This window comes from Simochromis diagramma, unplaced genomic scaffold (assembly GCF_900408965.1).
Source record: "Simochromis diagramma unplaced genomic scaffold, fSimDia1.1 OVJJ01000320.1, whole genome shotgun sequence".
NCBI lineage: Eukaryota > Metazoa > Chordata > Actinopteri > Cichliformes > Cichlidae > Simochromis > Simochromis diagramma.
This window is the reverse complement of record NW_024386773.1, coordinates 11,897,250-11,924,771: the sequence shown is the minus strand read 5'-3', so window position 1 is coordinate 11,924,771 and position 27,522 is coordinate 11,897,250. Positions and strand designations below refer to the sequence as shown.

Below are 27,522 nucleotides of genomic sequence, written 5' to 3'. Positions count from 1 at the left end.
AACGTCTGTACAGTTTTATTACAAATATCCACAAACATGCAAAAAATATATATATATAAAAGATAATACAAATATTGCATGAGTGCTAGGAAAAAATAAACAGTACTTGATATAATGAAAAAGTGTGCAGACACTGAGGGAAAGTAAAACTTTTTTTTTCGCTCACTTTTTTGGAGCAAAAATATCAGGTAAGGAACTATACAAGAGGGGGGTGGCACTTGGCGTGCCACATATGCACACACACACACGCGCACACACATACACACACACAAATGTATTATGACCAAAAAAAGCGTCTTTGGCCCAAGGTATGCATGAATGCTGCAAGCTTAGTCACACCTCATGCACCACCGTCTTATCTCATCGTAGCAAGGCTTTGTCGGATTACTCACAGTGTCAGAGTACATCTGAGGCACTTTTCACGTTGACTACACTGCAGTCAGAAAGAGGAAGTTAAAAGCTCATGTATGTGTCCTGAGTCTTGACCCTCTTGCCACACCTCAACAAACAGCCACAAAGTGCGACACATTACTATTATTCAGAAGGTGTGAAAACATGCTGAAGCACATGAAAATTTTTACGAGAAATGCCCGACATTTCAGCACTGAAGGAAATCAAGCCACTCTTTGTTAATTATTACATGTACAGTGCGACAGTGCAAATTGTATTTGCTTGCTCTTGGGAAAAACCCCAAAGGCTGACTTCATCTTTGCCCCCTTTAACCTCTCATGCAGAAATGTAGAAATGACTGTCCTCAAGCAAGGTATACACTTTTAAAGGTGCAGTCCGATGCTTTTGGTTTTTTTAAAAAAATAAATAACTACCTCCCACTTCTGCCTTCCCCTTTTTCCCCTTCTTACTCTTGGTGATTAGTTAAAGCCACAGAGCAACATAGTTAACCTGAAACCTTATAATTTCACAGCATAAATGTCAAGAGCCCTACAATATAACCTGTACTATACATACTCAAGCAATCGCCGGCTTTGGGACAAAGGACTAACTGCATGTGCATCTCAGCTGAAAACATGTTGCAGTTGTTGCTAATTCTTAAAACAGAGGTAAAGATTTGCATCAAATAAAAGGATAGTAGAAACTGAAAGTTATTTGCACTTGAGAATAAATATGCTAACTAGACATCGTGGCAAATCTGCTTGTAGCCTTTAACTTCTGGCCTTGATGCCACATTAAATTAAGACCAGATGTCTTTCCATCCTGCTTCCTTTAAGCTTCTAAGGCCACTCATTGGTGTGAATCTACATGCAAACAAATAAAGTACAAAAAAAAGTCAGCTGAATCCTGGATTTAGAAGGCCAAACAAATGCTTTTTTTTGTTGTTTTTGTTGTGCAACAGTCAGCAGCAGCAAGCATGTAAAATAGACAACATCATATCTGGATATGTGACATGACCTCAGACTAGTCAACCCATTTTTTTTAGAGGTTCTGAAAGACAACAAAAAGGAAAAAAGGCAAACATTATAGATACATCAAGTCTATTTTACAGGATACCGCTTTGAAACTCGTATTCTCACATACATTTGATTGATGGCTTTGTCCTCTATAAGGCCATGCATCCTTTGACAGTTCTGTGCATTTTGTAAGATAAGTAAATAACAAAAATCAGTCTTTATTACATACATAAGAAAAAAAACCAAGTCTTAATAGTAAATGGGTTTTAATGGCTGGTTAAAGTCACCTTAAGTTTTAATTCTGGGTAACTCTGTTAAATCCAAACTCAGTTCACATTTGTCCAAGTCTCCATTCCGGTCCTCGGTGTCCCAAGTTTGGCTCTCTGTATTGTCAATATGATCTTGCATGTCATATCTATTTCTCTCACTCTGAACTCCATTCTCACCTGCAGGTGATTCTTGTATGGGGTTACCTCCCAGCTCCTCTGCTGGGTCTGGCAAATTCACATCTGCCTCTTCTTCACGGTCATCGCAAACTCTTTCTTCCCCTTCTTCCTCCTCCTCCTCCTCCTCTTTGAGAGCATCCGGCGCTCCATCCAGACTGGAATCACTGAGAAAAGAGTGTGGAGTTTGGGTTTCATCCAGTGACAGAGGGGCGTCTTCAGAGAGGCGTCCCACAAGACTGTTGCCCGCTCCCGGTGTGAGAGGCATGTCATCTTGGTCTTGGTCTGGATCCTGGTCTTTGCTGCAGTATGCGTAACGGTGGTTCATGTGCTGGGAGTAAGAGCCAGAGTGGGAGAAGCGTTTGCCACACTTGTCACATTGGTAGGGTTTCTCTCCGGAGTGCAGTCGGCTGTGTTCAATCAGATGGTGCTTATGCTTGAAGGCCTTGTTGCAGATCTTACACTCGTGAGGACGTTTGCCTGCAATGAACACACAAACCGTTTCTATTACTGAGTTTGTGTCTGACATAAGTGTAAAAAACTGCTGACGTTTGTGATGAAGAACTAAGAAAGCTATTTAAAGCTAGAGAAGCAGTTGTGTACATTTGCATCAAGACTGGAAACAGGAAAACTGTTTGCCTGGCTCTGTGTAAAGGTAACAATTTCTGATTTATCGCTCTACATGCTATGTTTTTTCTTTCCTGTGAGAAATAGTCTGACACATAACCCTAAAAAAACCACAATGCTTCTTCCTGAGATTCAAACGTTTCAATTCGTGAAATTTAGAGGTATTAGCAGGTTTCTGGACAGTCATGTTAGCTGTGCCACTGCACCATTTCTATCATGTCAACAGCTGTTGGCCTTAGCCCCATATGCACCTTAAAGACATGAGAGTTGTGTTAAACGTCAGCCAGAAAGCTAATAAGCATCTTTTGAATAATTTCAGACTATTTTTTTGAATTTTTTTTAAGAGATAGCACCAATAAGCGGTAAGTATATATTACAGGAAATATCACATAACAAGAGCAGGCCATGCGTGAGTCACAGACCTGTGTGCTCGTATTTGTGGCGAAGCAATGAGCTGCTCTTTTGGAAAGTTTTTTCACAAATATCACAAGCGTAAAGCCCCTCGTCTGTCTTCTTCAGTCTCTTTCTTCCCGGCCCTCCTTCTCCATCGAACCCTTCGTCGATGAGTGAGAGATAGTCCAGAGCACCACGGTTCAATGCCTCGCCCTGCAGGAAAATTATAGCAGTTATGCATATATGTACTACTGGGGAAAGTTCACTTGGTAATTTTTTTCATCTCCCCAAGATACAGCGGTAGTCACAACCACAAAGGCATTTTTGAGACGGATGTTTGTGTGTCTGTTTTTCTGTGGAAATGCTTCGCGTACACTATAGTGTAACAATCATACCAGATGGAGTCATAAAACTTTACAGGTGTGTGCTTGACACAAAAATAAACCCTGAGTTCAAAGACACATGTAGTGTGATTCATAAATGTAGTAGGAGTTTAATATCTGCTCAACTGTTGCTGATCTGACCGCCAATTCAGCGTTTTATAACATGAGATCATCTAAGTATTGCTCATGTTTCGTTTTTGTTATTTATATAACATCTTCCACAAGTATACGTTACACACCCCACAAACGCTGGGCTCACCATTAAACCTTGTCTCTCCTGATAAATCTTTTTCAGTGTAGCCTCTGCGTCTGCCTCCATCATGTAGGCTAAAGGAGAGAGAAACCCCGGGGTGTTGGCCGTCTGGTTGAATGGAATTGATGTGATGCCTTCATGCCCTGAAAGCCCCACACCAGCCTGGCTGAACATTGGAAACCCATTGTACAATGAACCTGGAAACACAGGAGCTCCGGCCACACTGAAGACCGGATGCGAATGCAGGGGGAGGTGTGAAGTCGGACTTGGTCTACCAAGCTGCTGGGTCCCGAGCTCCCTCCTCTCTCCTCTGCCTGAGCTGCCATTAACAGTTTTGTTCCTACTGCTCTGGTCAGAGAGCTGCTTGGGCAAGGAGAGGTCCAGAGGTTCGTTCTGTGCAGACCAGGGGTTGCTGGTTTCTTTCTGGGGCGAGGACAGTTCAGGAGAACAACTTGTGAGGTCAAGGCAAACCGGAGAAGTGAATCCCGAGGACAGAGCTCGTTTCCTGCCTCGAGGTGATGACAGCTCTGGGGAACGGTGTGTCAGCTCACTTGGGCTGCCCTTTTCCTGGCTCGGCCAGTGCAATCGCGAAGACAGGACGTTATGGTGGAGCTGTGGGGGTGAGTGCATTGCAACCAAAAGGTGTTGTGGTACGGCGTGCCAGTTGTGCTTCTGCGATGGCGACTTATTTCCAGAAAGACCATTTGTCACTACACTTAATTTGCTGTTTTCTGGTTGGAGGACAGATCTTGGAAAGAATATAGATGGTGATGACGGGGCTTTACTGCGAAAACCGTCGGGTACCTCCGCTGCTTCTCTGTTGAGCTGACAGAGGTGGCGCTCATGATGCAGAAGTGCAGCCACACTGGAGAAATGCTGCGAGCACCAACGACACATTATCCCAAGAACACCCCTCTCTGGTTCGACCGATAGCGTGTCTCTTCTCCTGTCAGGTGAAACCTTTCTCTCATGCGATCCTCCGTTTTGATGTGCTCTTCTTTCCTCTTCATCTCCTCCTTCTCTGACAAGATCTTCATCTTTTTTTACATCTCGTTGAAACATCTCCTGCAGCATATGCTCAAATTTGGTCCCCCCGGAGTGGAGATAAGGCAGTAGACTGGTCCCTTTGAGCATACTGGCCCTCAAAGAAAGCTCTGATGGGTCCCAAATCCTCGCCAGGTCTGACGCACTGGACAAGCTTGCGGTGCTTTGATTGAGATCCTGCAGTGAAAGCTGAAGGGGATCCACCGGTACTTGACCCAGAGGCCTGGTATTATCTTGGTTCTGCAAAACTAGCACCGAGCCCTTTTCATTACTACTTCTACCCCCACCAGCAGAGGGAGATGTTGGAAATGAGTGGGGGTAAGAGCTTTGGCTGTGTCCATTAAACACCCCGCTGGCTCCTCCTGGGTTTCCTCCTCCATGCCCGCCACCACTAAGGCACTTTTTACTGCTTAAATGGGAGCTGTAGGAGCCAGAGTGAGAGAAGCGTTTTTTGCAGTTGGAGCACTCGTAAGGTTTCTCTCCTACAAGATGAGACACAAAGTGGAGGCATTAGAGTCAGGATGCCACAGAGCAAATTGAAAAAAAAAACAAAAAAACCTTTCTGCGTGGGTGTGATCTTTTCACATTTTTCACAAGTCTCTTGTCCTGTGATGAATTATACTCGTTTCCTGTCAACACATCAATTTGGGTATAATTTTATACCATATAACTTGCAAAATAAGTAAGGGTTAGCGATAGAGTGGAAACAATAGCAAATTGATGGGTGAGTACAACTGTTTTGATGTTATTTTGTCTCACCGCTGTGGATGCGGAGATGCTCTTTGAGGTGGTGTTTGTACTTGAATGCTTTCCCACACTGCAGACATTTGAACTTCCTGGTCTCCATGCCTTGGTCCAATGTCATGGCACTCTAGGGCGACAGAACATTGTAATCAGTTTTAAACTACAGCACAGATACTCGGCTTTTTTTAGGATGTGAAGACGTAAGGTTGCCACTTCTGTGGATACACAGTTGCAAATAATCACCTTATAACGCTACATAACTGTTAATAAATAAGTCGTTGCGATTTCTAAAAGAAATTTAGCTTTGAGTTTCTTTTTGTGTCTGCTCACTTTGTCCTGCACTGGGTTGTGAAGTGCTAGGTGCCGCTCCATCTCCAGCCTAAGGGTGGCAGTGTATCCACAGAGCGGGCAGACCATGTGCCCCCCCTCCCTGTCTGGACAGTACTTGACATGGTCCCTCAAAGAAGCTCCTCGAGGATATACCCTGCTGCAAAATGGGCAGGCCTGCTGGGCCCTGCCTACATCTGCTGACAAGAAAAAGGTGACATTGTTTCTTTTGATAGATCAGTTGAAGTTTTATATAGTTTCATTTAATATACCCATCTATTTTAGAAGCCACAATATATATACTCTCAAGATTGAACTTCCATACGATGCATCTTAAATAGAAAAGCAGCTGTCAGTATATCGGCGGGCATATAAGCCACCTCTCGTATTCTACTTAGTACAAGCAAAGTGACCCAAATAAATAAAATTAATAATCATCTGAATAAAATAAGAACAAATAAAAACAAAAATACAATTTTTATAAGGACAATTAGACAGTGAGCTTAGATGCGTGCTTTAAAATACTCTACAGTTGCCACTTCTACAGAATAAAAGTTTGTGAGATTTAGTGTTATATTTATTTATTATTACATATTCAAAAGCAAGTACACAGAGCTGTGCATGTACAAATGACCTAACCTGAACTATGTAAATTACACTCTCACTTTGCTAACCTTTAACCTCAAACTAGCAGATATATAAAAAGCCATTACTTTGCTTTTTCGTTTCTGAGAATTACATTAGCATATATGATCTGATATATGTTATCACTGCGATTTGCTGTAAGCGTGGTGGTAAGCGCCTGCCTCGAGAGGAAAAAGTTAGCATAAATTAATAATTGATTAGGTTCTTGTTGAGTATGATTGCAGCTGTGGCACTTTGGCCTACCTGGTCCCTCGGGTGAGCAGTGCTGAGCACCTGGCGACCAGATAGCAGGAGGCAGGTCATCGTGCCCTCTGCTCGGGCGGTACACAGCTGCCGTGCCATTATGGTTCAGGTGATCTAAGAAACTAGCTGAGGTAGAGGCCTTCCTCAACTGAGCCAGGATTTCATACTGGGACAGGTCCTCCAAGGCATTCTGGGAGTCTGAACTCTTACCTGCAGGGAAAGTGATAAGCATTGGATATAGAAAAATATAAGTAACTATGAATTTATACGCATGCATTTTTAACTGAAGGTTAGGACTTGATTAATCTGTTGAGATGTGTTTCTGCTTTATTGGCTATTTTAACAGAAGAACACCAGCATCGGTACAAGGTTTGTTTTTCATTCAGTTAATTACCTAAAGTAGAATTAATTTTTATTTAAAGCACCAGAAGAGGCAGCTGTTTATTTAAAAAAAAAAAAAAGATGGTGTGCAACAAAAAGACCCCCGTGTGATTCCTTTGAAGATACATATTGATATATTACTGTTCCTGGGTTATCCAAAAGCCGGTGTCGGTGCTTTCTCTCTGAGTGTGCGTGTGTTGTCAGTGAAGCAGCATGTGCGCGCAGACTGAACATCAGTTGCCAACTTTCACTGTGCAACTGAATCTAAGGGGACTAAACTGTTTATGTGAAGACTGACAGATGAAACAATGAATGTAGGGAACTATTTGGCCAGATATGAAGCTAGATTTAAAAATTCTTTGTGATTCGTGCCCTTGAGCAGAGTGACAGGCAGAGAGAAAAAGCCACAGATGTACGCGAAGAAGAGACGGCGCCTCCTATCACAACTCCAGCCAATCAGCTCGGCTTAAAAGCGACTTTGAGAAAGATTTTTCAAATGTTTGCAGATGTTGGCATATTTTGAGCTGTTTTTTAATGTGGTGAAGGGAAGAGCCTGTGCGGTTGAGCGTTGTAAAAACTCTGCTTCGCCTTCATCAGGCAAGGCCAAATCACACGAGGCGAGGGAGCTAAGTGATTGTTAGTAGGCAAGCCGCGTGAGCCTTTGATCTCTCCTAAATAAAAGGGAAAGCCTCACGTCGCGCAGTTCTGATTTCAGTACCGTAACGTCACCTCTTTGATGCATGGAAATATTGTGACATTGTGTGGGATGAGTTCTTTTGTCATGCTTTCAGAAGGCTGCCTTTTCAAAGAGAAGAGTGAAAAAAAGGAACAGCTTGTAGGGAAGGCATGGTTTCACGAGGAGCTGATATGAAGGTGTATCTAGAGGGCTCTGAGAAGCATCATGAGACTGGTGGTGTTGCATCAGAAAAACACACAAACTTGTTTACACATACAGTAGTGTTAAACACCCCAGCAGCAGCAGCAGCAGCAGCAGCTTCAGTTGTTTCATACATATACAGTATATGTACATTTTGCAAGCATAACTGATTTGCTGTGTTAGCCTGGGCTTAATTCTGTGGAAGCACAAGCAGCAATATTTTAAAGCTCAGAAAATATGGAATTAATTTAGAACGGCAAATGAGGTGCAGCTATTATGTAAGCTTATAACTTACAGTACATCCTCAGCGGGTCCTGGTCTCCCTCCCTTTCAGTGGACATGAAGGATGCGTCCTCTGTGGCCTTGGTCTCTGACTCCACCTGGCCCCAGCAGTTCCTGCTGCCGGGGCTGAGGCTGTGCGGCCGGGTGGACTGAGCAGGGCTGCCGGGCTCCTCTGTCCCCTCGCTGGGCGTCAGGCTCGTCTTATCCAGGCTCTCCTGGCAGTCCTGGGGCTCCAAGCTCCACAAACCCACCTCATCCTCCCCCTCAGATCCCAGTAAACTCACTTGGTCGGCATCAACTGCAAAAAGATGAGACAAAACTCTCAGTTTGGACACAGGACTTCATTTTTCAATGCGGCAAACCATCAGTGTGCTCATTAATTCTGAAATGGCGCGCTGAAATTTCAGTTTAAACAGAAATACTCTGCGCACGTATATTTATTGAGACACCACTTACTATTTTCGTGCCGTCCAAATCAATAAACGGAATTTTTTTAACCATCACTCAAAATGCAGCAACATGTGTTTCTTATCATTTCAGATGGCATTCAGCGGGGTGAGCTACAGATTATTACTAATGAAGACCAGAGACAATGCTCCGCGATTAAATAAAAATATGTGAGGAACTGAAACCAAACAGGGGAGAGAAACACAAGCAAATATTCAAAAATGTTTTGCAAATTTTAACAGTCCAAAGGGGGGCAAACACAAAATGCTGTGTTGTTATTTATTGTAGTTTTGCCGGTTGTTTGTTTGTTTGCATTGTTTCTCGGAAAGTAGGATGAATGACACTCTTGTCCTTTTTAAGTCATTCAGTTGTTTCTCGTTATGAGACGCTTCGTTTGGCTTTTTGTGGTTCGATGTGCGGTTTATGATCAATATAAGTAATTTCTGGTCAGTCTCCAAAAAAGATAGTTTGAGTCTGACGCAACTGAGAACAAAGTGTGGCTTTCATTTTGAAAATAAATGAAAAAAAGACGTGTTACCGTACCCTTAGAAAAGACATATAATATACAAATGTATTAAATTAAGGCCACGATCAAACATAGCATTTTGAATGAGTTTATTTAATTATTCCATCTTTCTGTCATTGGGAACTATTTCAATATAAAATTACTTTTTTGTGGTTATTTTATGTCTAAATTCATTTTTCAATCACTTGATGGTGCGTTGTGTGACTATGCAGCAGAAAATATGCCCTATGTGCCCAGAATGGAAAGGCGCATTACTTTTTCCCATGGCAAAGACAATAAATGACAATCACAAACACATGCCTTGGATTTCATATGTAGGCTCTTATTTCCAAGGCTTTTTTGAGGACGCTCTGTTTTTTCCTCTCTGATTAGCAATATCTAATCACAACCGAGTAACGACCCTGTAGGACAAAGCCAAACCGTTGTCGAAGGGTGCGCGAAGCACAGAGGGCTCCATCTCTAACCTCCTAAGACCCGAACTCTTCCACGACATGCATTTTTAATTTCTCTTTGATATTTGGGCACATTGGGGCCCGATGAATGTAAAAACAAAGAATTACCAGATTTTTTTTTTACCTTATTTTTGTTTTTAAGAAAAATGAGAGCCACAAATGAGGATATTCATTTAAAATTTTGATAGAACAGTAACAGCATAATGTCCTCGTAAGTGGATATCAGGCGCATGTAGAGCAAAATTGAGTATTTTGGTCTAAATAACCCAAAATGTGATGTCCACATATGTGGACGGCAGGTCCTAGGAGGTTAAAAATAAGGATTCTGATTTGCAGCATTTCAGCCATGCTCTAACTTTTCTCTTTATTATTATAGGAGTGCCTTATTTTAATAAGATCAGAAAGAAAATAAGGTTTCACAGCTCATTAAATTTCATGAAACACCAACAAAGTTTATTCAATAAACTGTCAAAACAACGCTCAGTCACTCTTGAAATATTTTCATTTTTGTTTGAGCTGCTCCAACAACACTCACACTGGCTGATGGACACAATAATTTATGAGTGCTTTGCTTTCAACTCATCTGCACATCAAGCTACAGCCCACAGCTCGCAGTGACACAAGCCAGTGACTAAACAATGACTACGGGAGACATTTTAGAAAAACCTAACTCATCAACTTTACAGCTAGAAGAAACAAACACACACAGATAACACACACACACACTCACTCACCGTAATACTGAAAGCGCATGAGGGGGTTCAGTACTACAGAAGGGGGCAGCCCACAGTCACAAACACCTAACGCATGCTTTACACATATTCCTTTGATTAATGCTGGCTAATCTCAAAGTGGAACACCTACATGTGTATCTGTTTGTATCAGCAGGTTGTGTGATCTGCCCCAACTTCACTGCACCAGGGCACTGAGCGCAGTCAAGCGAAATTCTGGTTCATCTGAGGCGAGTCAACCAATGCATGCTTCAAGCATTGCTGCTCCACAAAGGTGGAAAGCAATGACTTGCTTTTATGGGGGGAACAAAACCGGTCATTAAACGTGCTTTACCGTAGCAGGCACCTATGAAGACATGCGATGCGGTTAAAGGCGGCCCATCGGGCCTGCAGGAGACTCGGGGATGATAGGACGTACCGCTGGGACAAAAATGAGGAAAATCTGGTCTGGATTAGCATCAAATTGGCTCTAATTTTCTCTCTCATAACAGTGAGTGACACTGAGTCTGCATGTGCTGTCATTAAAGCACACCGAGCTGGATGGTTTTCATTATCTGGCCTGTTGATTTATTTATTTGGATGGCAACCGCATCCTTCAAATATTTTTTTGTTGGAACAGGACAGTGAGATATTTGAAGAGCGTGAGAGTCCCTGCATTGCCTGCTAAGTAGACACTAGGTACAGAGGAGTGTAAGAGTGATGGATGCACGTAGCCTGTGAGCATCATAAGAAAGTGTAACTCGTAAAATGAGAAAACACACAGCACAGCACAGCAGAAAATAGTACACAGCCATGGTGCAGGAACTTTAGTGTGCGTGGGAAGAATGTGACTCATATCCAGACTGTGCTGCATCATGCTTGACATTGTCGATCATTCAGTCTTCAGGGGACTGATTCTGATCGTTTGACAACAACAGTGTTCAGATCACACACTGGAGTGCTATTTTAATCTGTCTGCTGCTTTCCCTGCATGTCAGTGACAGAACATCTGAAAGATTGGCGGCCTGACTGCCAGAAACATGTCTTTTTTTATAAATCCTGGCACGCCAGTCAGAACACACACTGCTGTTCTGGTTGTCGCGCGACGTGCAGTCCATCTTGAAATTCGTCTTAAGCCTAAAAAGTGAAACTTATCATTTGGTTGTTCCCAACGAAAAAGGGAGATAATGCCTGAACCACTTCATAAGCATAAACAAAGATTTTACAAAAGTAAAGTTCCAACAACAACAAAATCTGGCATAAAGAAAAAAATCCTGTTAGCTCTGAGAAGTGCACACAGTCTGAGTGCTGGCCTAAATCGGCACTGTTTATATGCCCGAGGGCATCTCCTGTACAACACCATGCTAAACTGCAGTTTATTTTACGACGCACACATGTGATCTAGTATTGGCTCAGTAATTATGTGGCTAAATGGTAAACACGCAATAATTGAAATTACCTTGTTTGTTTCTTCTGGTTTTAAATGGCAACAAACAAGGCCAAGCCCAATTTACCGCCCAATGCAAATGTTCCCATTCCCATGTTGATTTTCTACATTTAAAAATTAATACTTCAAAGAAACAGTAAAATGATTTAATATTGTTAATGATATTCAGTAGATTTTTACTGCTCAGTGGGAGCAAAAATTCAATAAAACTTTCTTTTAGGGAAATATTTAAGTCATGTTGGTGGTTGTCATCCAACTGAAAATGGTTACTTCTTTTAAAGAGCGTAAAAGCTCTTGCCTGGATTTTATATAAATGCACAGAGTATGAATAAAGGTTGTGTTGTCATTTTTGGTATATTCACAAATCAAATTCTGTGTATATCTCATGACAAGCCTGGTATTAAAATTTGTTTTAAAAATATAAAATAAAAGTCAATATCAGAAATTAATTTTAAAGAGCTCAATTTAGATTTTGAAAAATACTCCATTTATTTAATTTTTGGCTGCAAACTTTGAATTTATTTTACTTTATTACTTTTGAAAGATTCATACTAAATCACAAATCAAGGAAACATTTTTACAATACAATCAAAAAAAAAATGATGATTTGACACAACACATGTAAATGTAACATGAGTCATGACACAGTCCCATGGTGCCAATCTCACATTAAAATGACATCTGATGCATTTCAGTACATTACTGTACAACATGTAGGTGGTAAAACTGTCAGAATCAACATTCACACAGCTGAACACACAAAATTAAAAGCGTAGCTCTCCGCCATTTCTGTAACACACACTAACTAAATATATATATATATACAAGCATATCTAAATATACTCTGTGTATTATTTTAAAAAATTGATTTGGTCAGTGTGTGAAATAATGCTTCTCCAATCATTGTAAATTTGCGATGAGTTCACAGGTGTCAAAAGAAAACACAACACTTGCTATTTTGAACTCAATAAATTACCACATGAGGGTCACGGACGCCCACATGCTAAACGAGAAACAAGAGCAGGAAGATGTCTGTATTGCCATTTTACAGTACCTATGAGAGCAGTTCAGAGGCGAGGTAGGTCCATGTTCATCTGCACAGCACGCTGGTGTCGATAGCTATCACCTCTGTTTAAGAATACATCGCAAAAATCAAATATGCGCTTTAAAAAAAATTTCACTGTGGCAGCTCTCCTATTCATACCTGCTGTCTGACATTCGCACAATGAGTCAGGGGAGGACCGCAACCAAGAACAAACACCTCCCACCTGATCTTCATCTAAGCAGCAATTCACATTCTCTCTATGACTCTCAGGGCAAGGGCGACTACTGATTGTGGCACCCTGGCCTGCTTTAGTTACTTACCTTCACAACACTGAGTGGAAAAAAAAAACCATGCTGATCCCAATGTGCCAGACATGTCTTATGCCTCTGTTATGATAGTAAATTTCATGGCTGGCAAAAGAGAAATCAATCTTTCCATATTGCAGATTGTTAAGATGTTGGATAGCAATAATATGCAAGTTTAAAGGCGAGCTCAAGTGAATTGTCATCTGAGAAGTTTTCTCATGTTAGTATGCAACTCTTAATTTCAAATTTTCCACATGTTTTACAGATAATATAATGAGGGCTGACAGCAAATTGAAGATTAAATGCTCCAAATTGCATGTTAACCAGTAGGAATGGTGGTAATGTAATGTTTTGCTGCACTTTTACTGCATTTCTGTGGCCAGTGAAAAGGAAGTGCAAACATTCTTGTCTAATGATGGAGAAAATAACCACAAACACATTGATATGAAAGTCTGTGTTTAACAGTCAACTTTTAATTTAACTTGATTGCAGTCGTATCTTTGCTGGTTGGCAGCGAGCCACACAAGCACGCGTACGCACGCACACACACATACACACACAGGAAAAAAAAGTCTGCAAATGGCTTCTGGCGAGAACAAGACTGAAAGTGTGACACACTGATAGGGATTGTAAAGGTCATATTAGTGTGGAGGAAGAGATGCTTAAATGTGATGTGTGGTGCAGTATGTGATTTTGCATTCTTGCAGTGTGTTTGGTACACAGCGTTGTGGTGCGTGTTAGAGAAATGGGGTGACAACTTGCCTTGCACAGACACCAGTGCAGGAGAAAGATTACTGCGCAGAGCGTAAACTATACTAACGGCAAGACAGAGAGAAAGAAGAGGTTGTTCTGAAAGGAAGAGATAAGAGAATAAGAAAAGAAGAGTGAGGAGTTGATAAGAAAATTGAGAGAAAGAGACAGAAAGCAACAGTGTCAAACTGTCCCTGACACAAATCCTCCAACTGATGCTGAACTGTGAAAACACGTTACAGAGGGAAATTCCCTCTGCAGACACACATAAACTAAGTTACAAACATAAGCTGCGGGCAAAACGGGGAACAAGACCAGCTCACTGTGTCAGAAAACTGCAATACCATCAAATGCAGCAATAAATGTGTGTGTGTGTGTGCTTGTGTGTGTGTATGCGCAAACCTTAAAAGAGTATCTGAACTGCAGTCTGAGATAGGAAAGTGGAAGTCCATGCAATGCCACAGCAGCACAGTCACAGCTCTGTGCTTTAGATGTCCCACTTATTAAGAGACACCACCCTCTCAGAATAAGAAAAAAGGAAACACCACCACAGCATTTGCAGCCGAGGGTCAACGTCTGCCTTTGAAAGACACAACAATGAGCTTAAGAGCTAATTTCCTTAAAGCCGATCAAGGCGACGAGAAAACAGAACGGCGTTGCGATTTTGCACACCAAGCATCGACCTTTAAATTGACAACAAAGATGCTGTATTGAAACTATTTCGCCTTTGTTCAGCGTGGTTTTTAATGATCCGGTTCAATTAGGGCCCTTGTGACACAAAAATAGAACCGCTTTTGGCATTTTTATAGCTTCAAAGGCACTGAGCCATTTAGTGATACTAACAAAGTTGATTTGTCAACAAGTTATGCTTTTAGTGTGACTGCGCTGGTGTTAGTTTCATTATTCACATATGAGCTCTCGGTTCAATTTCAGAGGACGCTCGGCAAATCAAAGTACAGCCCCCAAAAACGCCTACTGTAACACACATTGTCGAGCTGTACGCAGCTCTCATGGCTGCTTTGAGAAGGCCAAGGCATTTGAAAATCAATTGATATCAGTATTACTGATCTGTTATACTTTATCAACATAACACATCACTGCGCCAAACAGACCACATGTGCTTAATGGAAACCTGCTCTGATGCGAGTTCAAACAGCTTAGAGATTAAACCAACAGCAAACAAGCAAAAATAGTGTACGCCAGGGCAAGCGAGCAAAATGAACTGTACGCTTACTGTAAATTACTGTAGTTTGCCGGTAACTTAGTCGGCCTCATGGCCTGCTGTTGTCAATAGCTTTCGTCGTCAATCCAAAACACATTTCTTTCTCTTTTCTACATCTGATCGGTCTAATCTCCTCCTTCGCGCTTCGTCATGCGTCCCGGATATCTATGCTTAGTTTCAGCACGCTCTAAATAATGAGGAGAATGTGTGAATTAATGACTGGTGACTATAGCAGCCTAACTGTGTGTACAGAGGTTAAAACACATCTGATTTGGTGCTGCAGCACGATGATGCCATGATAGAGAGTCAGACATCAAGAACGCAAAGGCGAAAAGAAAGAGGAGTAGTCAGAATGAGCAGTGACAGGAAAGCCGTCCAGATAACTTCTATTCTAATCACACCGCAAAGGTGCACTCGCGCCGGCGAGGCGGTGAGAAAAGTGTGACTCAATTTGGAGGTGCATTACAAGAGACAGTGTGAAGAGGGACAGGCACTCTCATCCCCACTTGTACAGTCCCACCCAACTATGTATTCTTAGATTGTGGTGAGTCAACTGTTGACTTCCATGATATATTTTTGTAACCTATAATGATCTTATATGATTTTAAGCACAGAGTTGACAGCTGCTTTAACAAGAACTTAAAAGTTAACAGCTTTACAAGTTTCAGGAAGAAGGGATATAAATCATTGAGTGTCTCAATACAACAATTTCTATCCTCTAAGATGGGTAACGTCGCTTTATAAAGAATGCTGCTTTATTAACTTAGTTATAGACAATGCACGCATAACCCGAAACACATCGCAGCAGCACCTTGCCATTCTGGGTTAGTCACTTTGTGTGTTTTCACAAATGCTGAAGGAACAACAGAGCAGGAGGTAAATGAAAAAAAAGTAGAAGAAGAACAAGAGGAAGAGCAGCACCTCTGCCTCACATTTTAGCCTCTGCGTGCAAATAAAAAGCCAAATAAATGGCCCCTGAAAACTACTAAAGCAACTCGAGTTAAAAATGACTTGAGCAAATTTTGCGGTTCATCGAACAGAATCACGTTGTTTTTTGCATTATGTATGCGAAAATGTAGCAATCAGTTTTCCTCTTTGCAAAAATGAGGCAAGGTGTGGTATGAAGAGGTGTGCAACAAGGCTTTGTGGTTGTCTGTCGTCTTCCTTTGGAGGTTTCCTGTATGCTGCTGCCTGCATGTTTGCCACCGTGTTTACCTGTCCTCCCGACCACCGCAGTGACATTTATCAAAGAAAACAATGTTACCTTGACTGACACAGACTTTTACCTTCAAAGCAAAAGAGGTTTCTGCATCAGTGACCCTCTTTTTGCAGTGCTGCATGCCACACAGTAAAGAGAAAGAGTCAGATGTACTAAATAGTAGTTTAAAAAAAATCTATCTATATATTAGGAACTAGAGCAAAAGGCAAAACTGCACATTTACGTAACTTACATATTCAAGTCCACAGTATTCACTGTTCACAGCAATTGACCCCAGTTGAGCTTTTGTAGGTCCGTTTTCATTGTTTTGATTCCAAAATGATAATAAGGCCCACACGAGACAATCAGAAAGTGACCTACTAAAGTTAGAAAGTGACACACTGCCACCATCATTCTGGACTTCCCAACTTTGTCAGGCTAAATTGCCCTTTTTGACTCACTTGGTGTGTCAGTGACTCACCGCTAGTGGCGAGTTGACTTCACAACTGCATACATGCTGTGTGTGAGAGCGTGTTTGTGTATGCATGAATTATGCTTTGCTGCCATCGCACTCTGTGTGCATCTGCTGCAACTCAGAACGGAGCTGGTGAGAAAGGTTAGCTCGGTTAGAGGAACACGTTATTTCGAGTTGGCCCTTCGCCTCCCCCTGTGGCGCGGTTTCCGTGTGCCGAGGGATCGGTGCTGGAATGCAGAAACGGTCACGGGGGGACCCACGCGCTCACCACATTGTGAATCAAAACCCAAACTGTGCTTCATTAGACTCCTGTCATTGCAAAGACTCTCACACCACTCTATAAATATCCCAGTCTGCCCCCTCCAAATTTGTTTTCCCTCTTTTTTCTGACACATGAAAATGCTCAGGGACTGTTCCAGACTTCAGATGTGGCTCTTTATTTTGTACGTTGGCGCAAGAAACCACACAATAGTGGCTCCTTTTGAATATTAAAACATTCCCTGACGGGGATACAAAGGTTCTGAAGTTTTTTAATAGGGATAAACACTAAATAAAACTTCTCTTTGAGCTTAACAGTTATGCAATGTGGGATTTGGTTAGTTCAACTCAAGCAGCAACGTTGAGTTACTCACTCCATGAGATTTGTTTTGAGGGGGAAACAAGTATGTCTGGTATCCCACTGACTTAAAACATCTGTATATAAGATGTGTTAGAGGTGTTTTGCATGATTTAGTATTAAGAAAAGATCAAAATTCCTTAATCTGAGCACTTAAAGCAGATTTAAAACACAATACACTTCTGAGGAACCCACCCCATTAAGTTCTGAAAGATCAGAACACAGCCCACAGTGGTATTCGCCACTGCAGAAACACACTGAGCTGCTTCTATAGCTGACAAAAGGACTGATCAGCTTCACATTCAAAAGTGAAAAATAGTAGAAAAAGTATAATATCCAATAACATGTCATAATCAAGCTTTGTAATAATACATTTTCTTCTGTTCAGACACAGCCTGCTGATGAGACATACCTAACATACAAATGTGGCGCCATCCTCTGGCCTATGTTGGCATTACAAATCCCCCAAATGAGCGATTATGACACCAAACTATCAACTATCAAGTGACAAAATGTGACGTCATCATAGCGAAAAGAAAAAAAAAACGTGCCGCTCTGCTTTATTTTTTGGCCTTTCTCTAAATTGCACACGCCCGTGAACAAAATCGTCTCCCCCTCTGCCCTGACCGGCTTTCTTTTGTCACTTTTTCTGTCCTTGAAGCGCGCACACGTCAATAGATGCAGACAAAAAAGAAAAGCACGCGCTATTAAACTGGTCGTTCTGTGGTTACGCAGTTCTCATTAGTAAGATTTATGAATCATACTGCATATTAATTTACACACATGCGAATACTGGTTGCTTGCCACTTGATACGTGCCGTATGTGCGAGAGTGTGTGTATGTGTGTGTGTGTGTGTGTGTGTGCTGTTGCGCAGAAGAGGCCTGAAAACCAACTCCTTAAAAAAGAAACTAATTAAAGTCACAGAGAAAAAATGCAAAGGCAGCAGAACCACACAAGAAAGTGTGTGCATGTCATTACTGACCTGGCCCACGTTTTAGAAAAAAGAGGCAAGAAGAGAGAGAGAGAGTGTAAAACCTCGACGAGTGAAATAATGTGCATAAAAAAAGACTCAACAAGGAAAACGTTTAAAAAGCAAACTTGGGGAGTTTAAGAGGATCTTTGATGTGTATCAGAAGAGGAAAGCAGCCTTGCGACTGGGACGACAGTAATTTTAAGTCAAAGCAGAAGGCTCGCTGACTGGCTGCCTTACTGGCTGCCTGGCTGACTGCCTGGCTGACTGACTGTGGTCTTTGATGGCGCTGGCTGTTTGAAGTGGTTTTCGGGGGATGGGAGCAGCGTGTGGTGTCAGTGGGACAGGGGAGGTACTCGGAGAGGGGGGGACATGATGGCGACCGTACAGCATTGGGGGAGCCCGGGTTGGGTGGAGCAGACGACAGGGAGAGAGGAGGATCAAATAAAGAAAAGAAATGGATAAAAACGGGAAAGTGAGATATGTGGTAACAGCGATACAGAAGAACCGAGGGGATGATAAAGAGCAGGAAGAAAGAACAAACGACTGAGGGGAATGAGGGACGACAGTAAAAGTTTAAAATCTGTGGATTGACAGTTAATGAATTCACAAAAGTAAAGCTTTCAAATCTCAGTCTCGTCCCAGGATGAGGCCTGGACACATTCGCACCTACCGATTACTCGTATCATTTAAGTGATGTTACCTCCCTCTGATAAGCTCCCAGGGTGCCTTATGACTTATTTCCCCTTGCATCCCTCCTGCAGTGCTGCACACATGTACTCTATAATCATAACTACGCTGCTTCCCTGAGGTACCAAAGTTCACTGTGCAACTAAAAAGGAAAAAGAAATTGATTTTGTACAACTTTAAAATATATATATATTTTTTTAACTCTTTGACTTTCCATTTTTCTTTTATGAGTAACCGGCCCTTGTGATTAAAAACCTTCCCCGTTTTGGCAATTTTGCAACCTGTCACATACCACCAGAAATTCTGCAAAAAAAAAAAGAGGATGAGATAAGACTATCTAGTAGACTGTTACATGATGATAAATGAGAGATTGAACCAATACACGCTGCGCTGCTTCCTTTCTAGCCCATAATACGTCCGGTGTATGCATCATGTTCTTTATCATACCTGAGCTTAAGCCTAGTTCGCATGATCTCATAGTGTATAATTCTAGCATGCATCTTTGCTCCATGTGAGGCAAGTTTGACCAGAGTGTTTTGGACTGACCACGTCCGAAAACATGGCGTTTAAAAAACATACGGCTTTGCAAGAACGGGCATCTCATTACTTTTCTAAGATTTCCAGTTGCGACCTTATCATGTTTACTCCTATGTATGCAAAATCACTTGACTGATAACATGAATTTTTGCTGTGCAGAGGAAATGCATTCACCATCTCTAAAGTGTCTGATGGAGAGGCTCAGGGTTTCTTCCACTCGCAAAAGAAACCCAAAGAGTGAGCTAAAGGGAGTGTGATTGATATCAGCGTTTCAAACACCGAAAGCCTCGACTGTTACAGGTGGGCATTCATTCCACAGGTGAGGAATGTTTACTCCCTACCAAGTGACTGTGTGTGTGTGTGTGTACACCAGAGAGATTGATGTGCAGGGCAGATATAGGTGGTACCAGGTGATCACAGGTACAGAGAGAGGAAGTTGAACTTTCCCATGCGTTCTTGTTGTCAGTCCTGGCTTGTTAGAAGGCCCTTTTGTAAAGAGGTACTGCAGTGTGGAACAAAAAATAAACAACAACAACTCACAGATTAACTGATGATAAAAGTATTCCTTAGTTACAGCACTAGTCTGGGTATTTCAAACATGTGCAGTACTGTGCAAAAATCTTGAGCCACCCCTCATTTCTTACATTTTGCATCCAAGGAGCCACACAGAGCCACACACTGGGCTTTCTGAGGGTCTATCAGTGTTGTTTTACTCAGTTTCACTCAAGTCCTTGCACCTGACCATTTTCAGAGGAATGCTTTTTTAGGCCGCTAATGAATCATTCAAGCAAAACAAAGGTCACTAACTGAAGTGTTATGTTTACACGTAACAGACAACTTAGCAAAGAGACAATTATAAATTGTATTTTTAGACACTTTGTTTTTAGTAACAAAAGCACGTAATTTGTTCTGATTTATTTAGCTGAATTGGCAAAAGAGGGCCAAAAGTAACACATTCTGAAAGAATAATATTTTTTCCACTAATGAGGTGATTCCCAGAGAGCCATTAGTTGAAAACTTTGCATATCTTGGCGTGGTGTGCAGTGCGTCCTAAAACACATTTTTCAGAAACTGGACAAGAAGAAAAGAAGAAGTGACAGTCCGGAAAAGAACAAAACAAGCAAAAAAAACCAAAACGTATGCATTAACTGTTCACTGAAGCCTCATCAGAAGTGGACTAAGAGCATTCTTAAGAAAGGGAAACAGGGAGACGAGGCTGAGGTAGGCAAGAACTGGACTGATAGTCTGTGACAATAGGACAGAGGTACAACAGCGATTGTCTACGGTGGAGGCTCTGTCATGGTTCAGGTCTGGATTTCAGTCAGTGGTGTAGGGGGTAGGGGTTATATTATAAATTATAAATGCAGAAATATTTAGTCAGATTTTGCTCCACCGTGCAATACCATGTGGAAAGCACTTGGCTGGCAAAAACATTTTTCAGCATGACAACAAACCCAAACACACTGACAATGCAGTAAAAGCATACCTGAATCTGAAAACACACAATGCAACACTATCAGTTATGGACTGGCCTCCTCTGAGCCCGGAAACAGTTTGGTCCTGACAGAGATCAGAACAAAAGGAAGAAACCTCCAAAGAAGAGCTTTGCATGTTCTCCAAGACGCCCGGAGACGTTTTCCTGAAGACTACTTAAAGATTTACAAGCCTGCCTAAAAGATTTCAGGCTGTATTGAGAAATAAATGTGGTCATAAAAAATACTGACCTTCAAGCTTGTTAGGATTTTACAAACTATCTTCCTAAGATATATATATATATATATATATATATATATATATATATATATATATATATATATATATATATATATATATATAGTATTTTGTTTATGTTTGCTTGCTAATGTTTCAATAAATTGCTGCACTTATTTTGCATTTTTCTAGCAAAAGATAAATAAATGTGTGGTGGTGCAAGACTAGTGCACAGTACTGTAGCATTTACACCACATAATAATGCAGCATTTTAAAGCTACATACACAATTAAAAAAAACTAATTAAGCTGGATTTATGGTTTTTATTCATAGAGAAGAATTTTGGGAATTTAACCAACGCAGAGTTTATACAGACGGAGTAACAACAGATAGATAAAGAAGTGAAATTTTTTTAAAAGGAGAAAATAAAATGCTAAAAAAAAAGCTCAGATGAGAGGCAAAGACAAGCTGCAGAGGAAAGTTTTCCTTGTTATTGATTTTGTTGTTTTGAACTTGGTTTTCCGTTGGCAGGAGCCAGGCTAAAAGATCAACAATGGCATGAGCAAGCTCATCATATTTTTGACACTGCCCCCAGGTCATGGTAAACACAACTACAAAGTTCTGAGTAACACATAAGCAATACCAAAACAGCACTATGGTAAACCACAGCTCCTTTAATTCCTTTTACCAATCTTTATGTACTTTAGACTCTCTACTTGCAGTTCACATGCACCACGTGTTTAACCTATCTATTGCAATACTGTGGTAATGAAACAACATTTTTAGTCACCAGAAATGAGTTAAGCACTGACTAATATTCATCTTAAAGACATTAAAAACCTACCCCCCCCTCCTCCCCTGCAAAAAAAAGTAAACTCTGTCAAGAACAGATGAAAAGCGATTAAAAAGAAGAAAAAAGTGTTAAACTGATGAATCCACAGACAGTGTTTTTTGGCAGGTGTTATGTGGCCTCGCCTTAGCGGTGATCAAGGCAGAGCCCACAAATGCTGTCCATCTCTCGACCTCATATCAAACTATTCCTCATTCAATCTCCTGCCCTGCTTCCTTTAAATACTGGCACGCTCTCAGCCAGCTGAGGGGGCCTTCCTGCCTGCCAGGCTGCTCTCATTTCTCTCCCTGTCTCTTTTTCTGACTCTCTTCTCTCTTTCTCTGCCACCCATCTGGCCCTTGTAATACATGACAGCTGACGCAGGGTTTCCAAATTTAATTTGAGGTGTGATAAAAACAGCACATATCTATAAAGTGTATGCAGAGAGCCTGCCTATCTGGATAGTTTTAACCTCTTTTTTCTGTCAAACATGTGCAGCATATCAAACACACAAACGCAGGCTGCCTGCAGTAAAAGAAGATCCACAAATAGACTTGATGTTGAGGAGCAGTGCCAAAGCAATGTCAAAGAACATAATAATAAGACTGCAAATGTACTGAAGGTAATCGATTTGCAGCATCAGGGTATACAGTGTGTTAAACTTTCTCGAATCTCCAATGTAAAAATACAGTTGTTGTTAAATATGTGATAAGTACATGCCCAGTCACCTATATATACACACACACACACAAACACACACAAACACACACACATGCATACACACCTCATATGCTTTGTGGCCAGCAGTGTTATCTTACAGTTGAAACGTGTGATCCACAGACATACACTCACTTCTCGAGTTTCCGTCTACCGAGGCCTCTTCATAACTACAACGGAGTTGCAATTTTTCTACAAAAGAATCAGAGTGGTGCAGTTTGAATGAAACCCTCATTACTGCAAGCATCTCCCAGCGATTCCAAATTAATTGCATACTTTTTGTTGCCATACCCTGAAAGGGACGCTTTTGTAACAGCTGAAAAAAATTGGAAGAAACCACGGCACTGCATTAATTAATCATTGCAGTGGCAATATTTTCCAAGTAATCGCTGCTGGAGAGGATCCCTGCTATGGCAGTCGTGCGGCATGAACGTATAGTAAGACATGAGACTGTTTTGGCGGCTTGGCTTTGTAGGAAACATCAGAATGAGCAATAATTGAATGAGCATGTTTAAAAATTCCAGAGGGACTCAATCAAGGGATTCCCCATTTCTGCCGTGTAGATCGGGTATCAAACACGCAGAGCAAGGACGGGAGAAATCTGTGACACTTGGAGCTGTGGGAACGTTTGAGAAACAAACAAGGAAACGCTTAGATTGTCCTTGATCCATCGCCCATCGTGACTCCTCTGTTTCTACCCTACACACCCCTCAAACCCTACATCTCATCTTTTATAACCGAAGAGCTGTTTTCACCGTCTCTGTCAACCCCATCATTTCCCCACCTCTGTCATCTTCCTCTCTTCTCGTCTTCTTCTGTCCCTCCCACCCGCTGGTTCTGACGCCTGAGCTGAGCCCCTTGAAGAGTCCTGGTAATAAACTGTGGTGCCTGAGCTCTTCATTGCTGTCTCGCTCTCCCCACCCCTCATCCCAGAGCGCCGATACATCTGCCATTAAAGTAGGCTCGGTCCAAAAGGCCCAGCCCCTCCGCTCTGTACAGTACAAGCACGTCAGCCTTTAACGTTCCAACGCTTCCCCCCACCCCCCCATTCTCTCCTTTTTCTTTCTTTTTTTTTTTGTTGCTCAAATCCTTTGTGTACAGTGTGCTATGCTCACTGTGGCAGCGGTGTGCCAGAAAAACCCACACAAACACACGTATGCGCACACATACACAGTCAAAGACACACAGCTGGGCCCCAGCTGCATACAAAGACTGGGGTTTGGAAATCAATGAAGGAGAAAGAAGAAAGGGGGGAAAGGAGTTTAAATATATTGGCACTTGAAAAAAAGGAGAAAATGAGAAAGGGAGAGAGAGAGAAAGCTTTCTCTTAAACAGGCACATCCACTCAACGACAGAGTGAGGTTTTTAATGAACCAACAAAACATAAAGTGCAAAGCAGCAGAACTAGATATGTTTGTGAGGGTGTGCACGGTCCTGAAAGCAAAGATTCAGTCTGATCACATGTGACAATGTTGTTCTGGCAAGAAATGGCTCAGGGGAAAGCCCAGATACAGTTAGAATAAATTATGCCAAACAAATGCAATAAGAGAAAATAAGATATGAGGAGTTGTTTCATTACGTCTGTTTTACAGAAACTGAAATAACTTCTCACAAATCTGTCCCGATCCCTTTCATTACTCTTCTTCTTCGACAATTTCAGCATCTGTGTCACTGGCTGTGTACAGAGGCCTGATGTTGAGCTGATGGCTGTGTTCTCGGCTAATTAATTCTCACACTCTCTCTGGTAGATCAGTAAATACAGGTTTAACTGTATAGGTTTCCAGTCTTGATCGCGGGACTGTTTCCAATCTGCCAGGAATGAAAAGTTGTAATTTCCTCACATTGCTCGATATTGCTGAACATTGACGGTTTTATTGGGGTAGACAGAGACATAATCAATGGGCGCCTTGGAGAGGGAAGAAAAGTTAGTGCTTTTTCTCTTTCTTCTGGTTTGGAAGAGATCCCCAGATCTCTGTCTTATGAGTCGGGTCTGCCAAATTCATTTGGTTTTATCAAGGACCTTTAACTCCCTCCTCGCACAGCCGCCTCCAGCCCAGCACATTCCAAATCCTGCTTTAATACACACGTCTGCACTCTAACATGAGGATGCGCATGCAGCAAGCATGTTGCACGCAAAAAAAACCCTGTTTGCATGCACTGATGTGTTTGTGGTTTATACTTTGTGTAAGTACTCTGGTTGGTGCACTAAGCACTGATAATAATTACAAAAGAGAGCCTAAAAATAGATGTTTCACAGAAAACATCCATCAACATGAGTTAATGTGACTAAGCTTAATATCAATTCATAATCAGTTTCCTTTCAGTTCCTGTTCGTTTTTAACATGCCTTCATTTCTTCAGATCCTATTACTTAATAAATTTTACTGGAAACTGACAGCAGGTGATGCTTATCTCTTCTCTACGATCACTGCAAGAATTTAAAAAAAAAGAAGAAAAAACTGGACAGTTTTTTTCTGGTGGCCTGATAAGTGACAGGTCCTTGTCAGTAAGTGTGCTTTTTAGCTGATAGCTTTCACGGTAGCGTGATGCTGTTGATCTGTGAAACAGAGTGAAGTCGGTCGACAAACTGCATCGTGACAGTCAAAGGTGAGAGTGTGCGTGTGTGTGCACATGCACACACGAGTACCCGTTAAAGCTGAGCGGTCAGAGAGGATCTCACCCTGGTGACGCTTTGCTAGAATTCACACCTTTATGAATAAAATGAGGAAGCACTTAAAACAAACTAATAAACGAGCAAACCAACTCCTTACACCAGCTAGCTTTGTCGCGCTTGCATGCCAGATCTGAGGCAAACAACAGCAGTGTATGGTTTGCGATGGCTCTTAAAAGAAACTCCATCCATGTGTTTGTGTGCGCCCTTGCCCTGGCCACTTTTTAATGACAAAATATGCTCTGAGATGACAAAAAAAGAGCCCAAACTAACCCAACTTAATTCTTTCTGTCCTGGGGATTCATTTACATTTAGAGTAATGGCTTTCTCTGCAGTGAAGTGCCAGCAGCATATACTCCATTATTATTAGCATAATTCAGAGGTTTTAGTCTAAGGTTTCCATTTGATATATTTAGAAAGGGGTTTCAAGTTAAATTTAGGGTTCGAGAAACATTCAGTGTTCAATGTTGTGGATAATTTTAGAGTCCGGGGTTAGGGAAGTAGGATTTGATTCCAACATATATTTTCAGTCCTTATTAGAAGGCTGGAAGAACAACTGTTATTTTAAATGTGTGCCTATCAGAACTCACAAACAGAAGCAAGGATACACACACCTGAAGAGTGACAAACAAACATGTGCTGCTTGCTGCATGCAGAGCAGCGTCTTAACAAACTTTCTAAATACAGCATGCAGTCTTGAAGTTCCTCTTAGAACAGTTTTGGGAAGTGCATGCAGAGAGACTGACAAGATCTGAAGCCTCAAGGTCAACTGACACTTTCAGCTAATTCTTGATAATCAAGATGGATAATCACAAAAGAATTAGAGAAAGATAAAAAATGTTAACTGTGCACCATAGCAGAGCTGAAGAGTTGTGCACAAGGAATTTCTGCTTTGAATCACATTTAGAAATTTTGTTTTTTAATGTACATATTTTTTAATGTGTACTTTTATTTTCTTTTTTTTAAATAAAAACTTTTTTAGTTGCAGGACACTAATTCAAAGCCTTTCTTTTTTCTCCAGATGCTGCACAGTCTATTTTTGACAACCAGCAGACAAAAGAATATCGAACTGCATAAAAGTTGCTGCAAACTAAAAAAAAAATCCAACAGTAAAAAATAAGGGAACTGAAACCTAGAAAGCTGCAGTGTCAGAGCAGGTTAACTTTCCGCGTGAAAAGCAACTAAACTGCGTGTCAGAGGTTGCGTACGAGCCAAGCGCACTGCACTACATAACAGGGGGACTGTAAGATGTAGTTTGACAACAAGGATTTCCTAGTAAGGAAAATAAATTAAATAGTCTATCCGACTTCATTACAGTTTATTGGGCTGTATATAGTTCTTTGTGCTTTTTCTTTTTATTTAGAAATGATTTTTTTCTTTTTAAATCAGTAAAGAAAAGTCCAAAAGTTTTCCTTAAAAGCGAGCAGCCACAAGTTTTGAATTCCCAGGTAGAATAATCCCTGTGGTCCAGACCGAAACTGACGGTCCATCCCTGTGTATTAATCTGTAAGGCTTTCACAAGACATGTAAGGAAAAAAAAGCGTATGAAGCATGAAATTATAGTATACAGAACAGCACTAAACGGGGGCTAAAAGAAAGTGTAGTTTTCATCTGGAAATCACACAAGAAACGAGCGCAGTTCTCAGTGAGGGCTCCTGCCCGCTGCAGCAACACGCCAACATCATTACCAACTTTTTCAAAAAGTTTTCGTCTTCACGCCTCTTACCTCGGTTTCTCCTGGGGTTGGCTTGTTTCCTACGCTTTCCCCGACTTTCTTCTGTCATCTTTGGGCTTTGTTTATTTTCAGGAAAAAATAAAAAGTTGTCTGGGGAGCGGTGCGACTGCGTGTCCTGAGTGGCTGCCTTGAGAATGAATGGTGTAGAAGCATCGCCTTCGGTCACAGCGGGAGCCTCAGACCTTGATGGGACTCCCACGCGAGCGAAGGCGACGAGCCGTAAGGAGTGATGTCAGCGGCAGAGGCTGGCCCTGAGGTCAGTCTTGGCATCGTAAACATACACCTTCCCCAGTCCGAGTGCTCATACAGCCTGACACTTACAAAAAACAAAAGACCCGACTCTGTTACACTTTGACAGCATATCTCGAATTTGCTCCCTTGCACCTCCTCTCTACTCCGAAAGCGACAAGGTCCTCGTTGCC

The 27,522-nt window shown here is 41.6% G+C and overlaps 1 protein-coding gene across 2 annotated transcripts; it reads right to left on the bottom strand.

The window, feature by feature from the left end:
* LOC120719318 (zinc finger E-box-binding homeobox 2-like) lies at positions 1 to 27,493 on the bottom strand. Of its 2 annotated transcripts, none has more exons than XM_040008432.1 (8): positions 27,092 to 27,493; positions 8,062 to 8,346; positions 6,509 to 6,718; positions 5,624 to 5,820; positions 5,309 to 5,420; positions 3,512 to 5,031; positions 2,899 to 3,082; positions 1 to 2,329 (listed from the first exon to the last, which is right to left on the bottom strand). In XM_040008432.1, exons 1-8 carry the CDS (start codon positions 27,147 to 27,149, stop codon positions 1,695 to 1,697), a joined length of 3,201 nt encoding a protein of 1,066 aa, XP_039864366.1. In that variant the 5' UTR covers positions 27,150 to 27,493; the 3' UTR covers positions 1 to 1,694. The 2 variants fall into 2 exon arrangements, with proteins under 2 accessions (XP_039864366.1, XP_039864378.1); XM_040008444.1 differs by having other exon boundaries at positions 5,624 to 5,817.
* Positions 27,494 to 27,522: the final 29 nt, after the last annotated feature.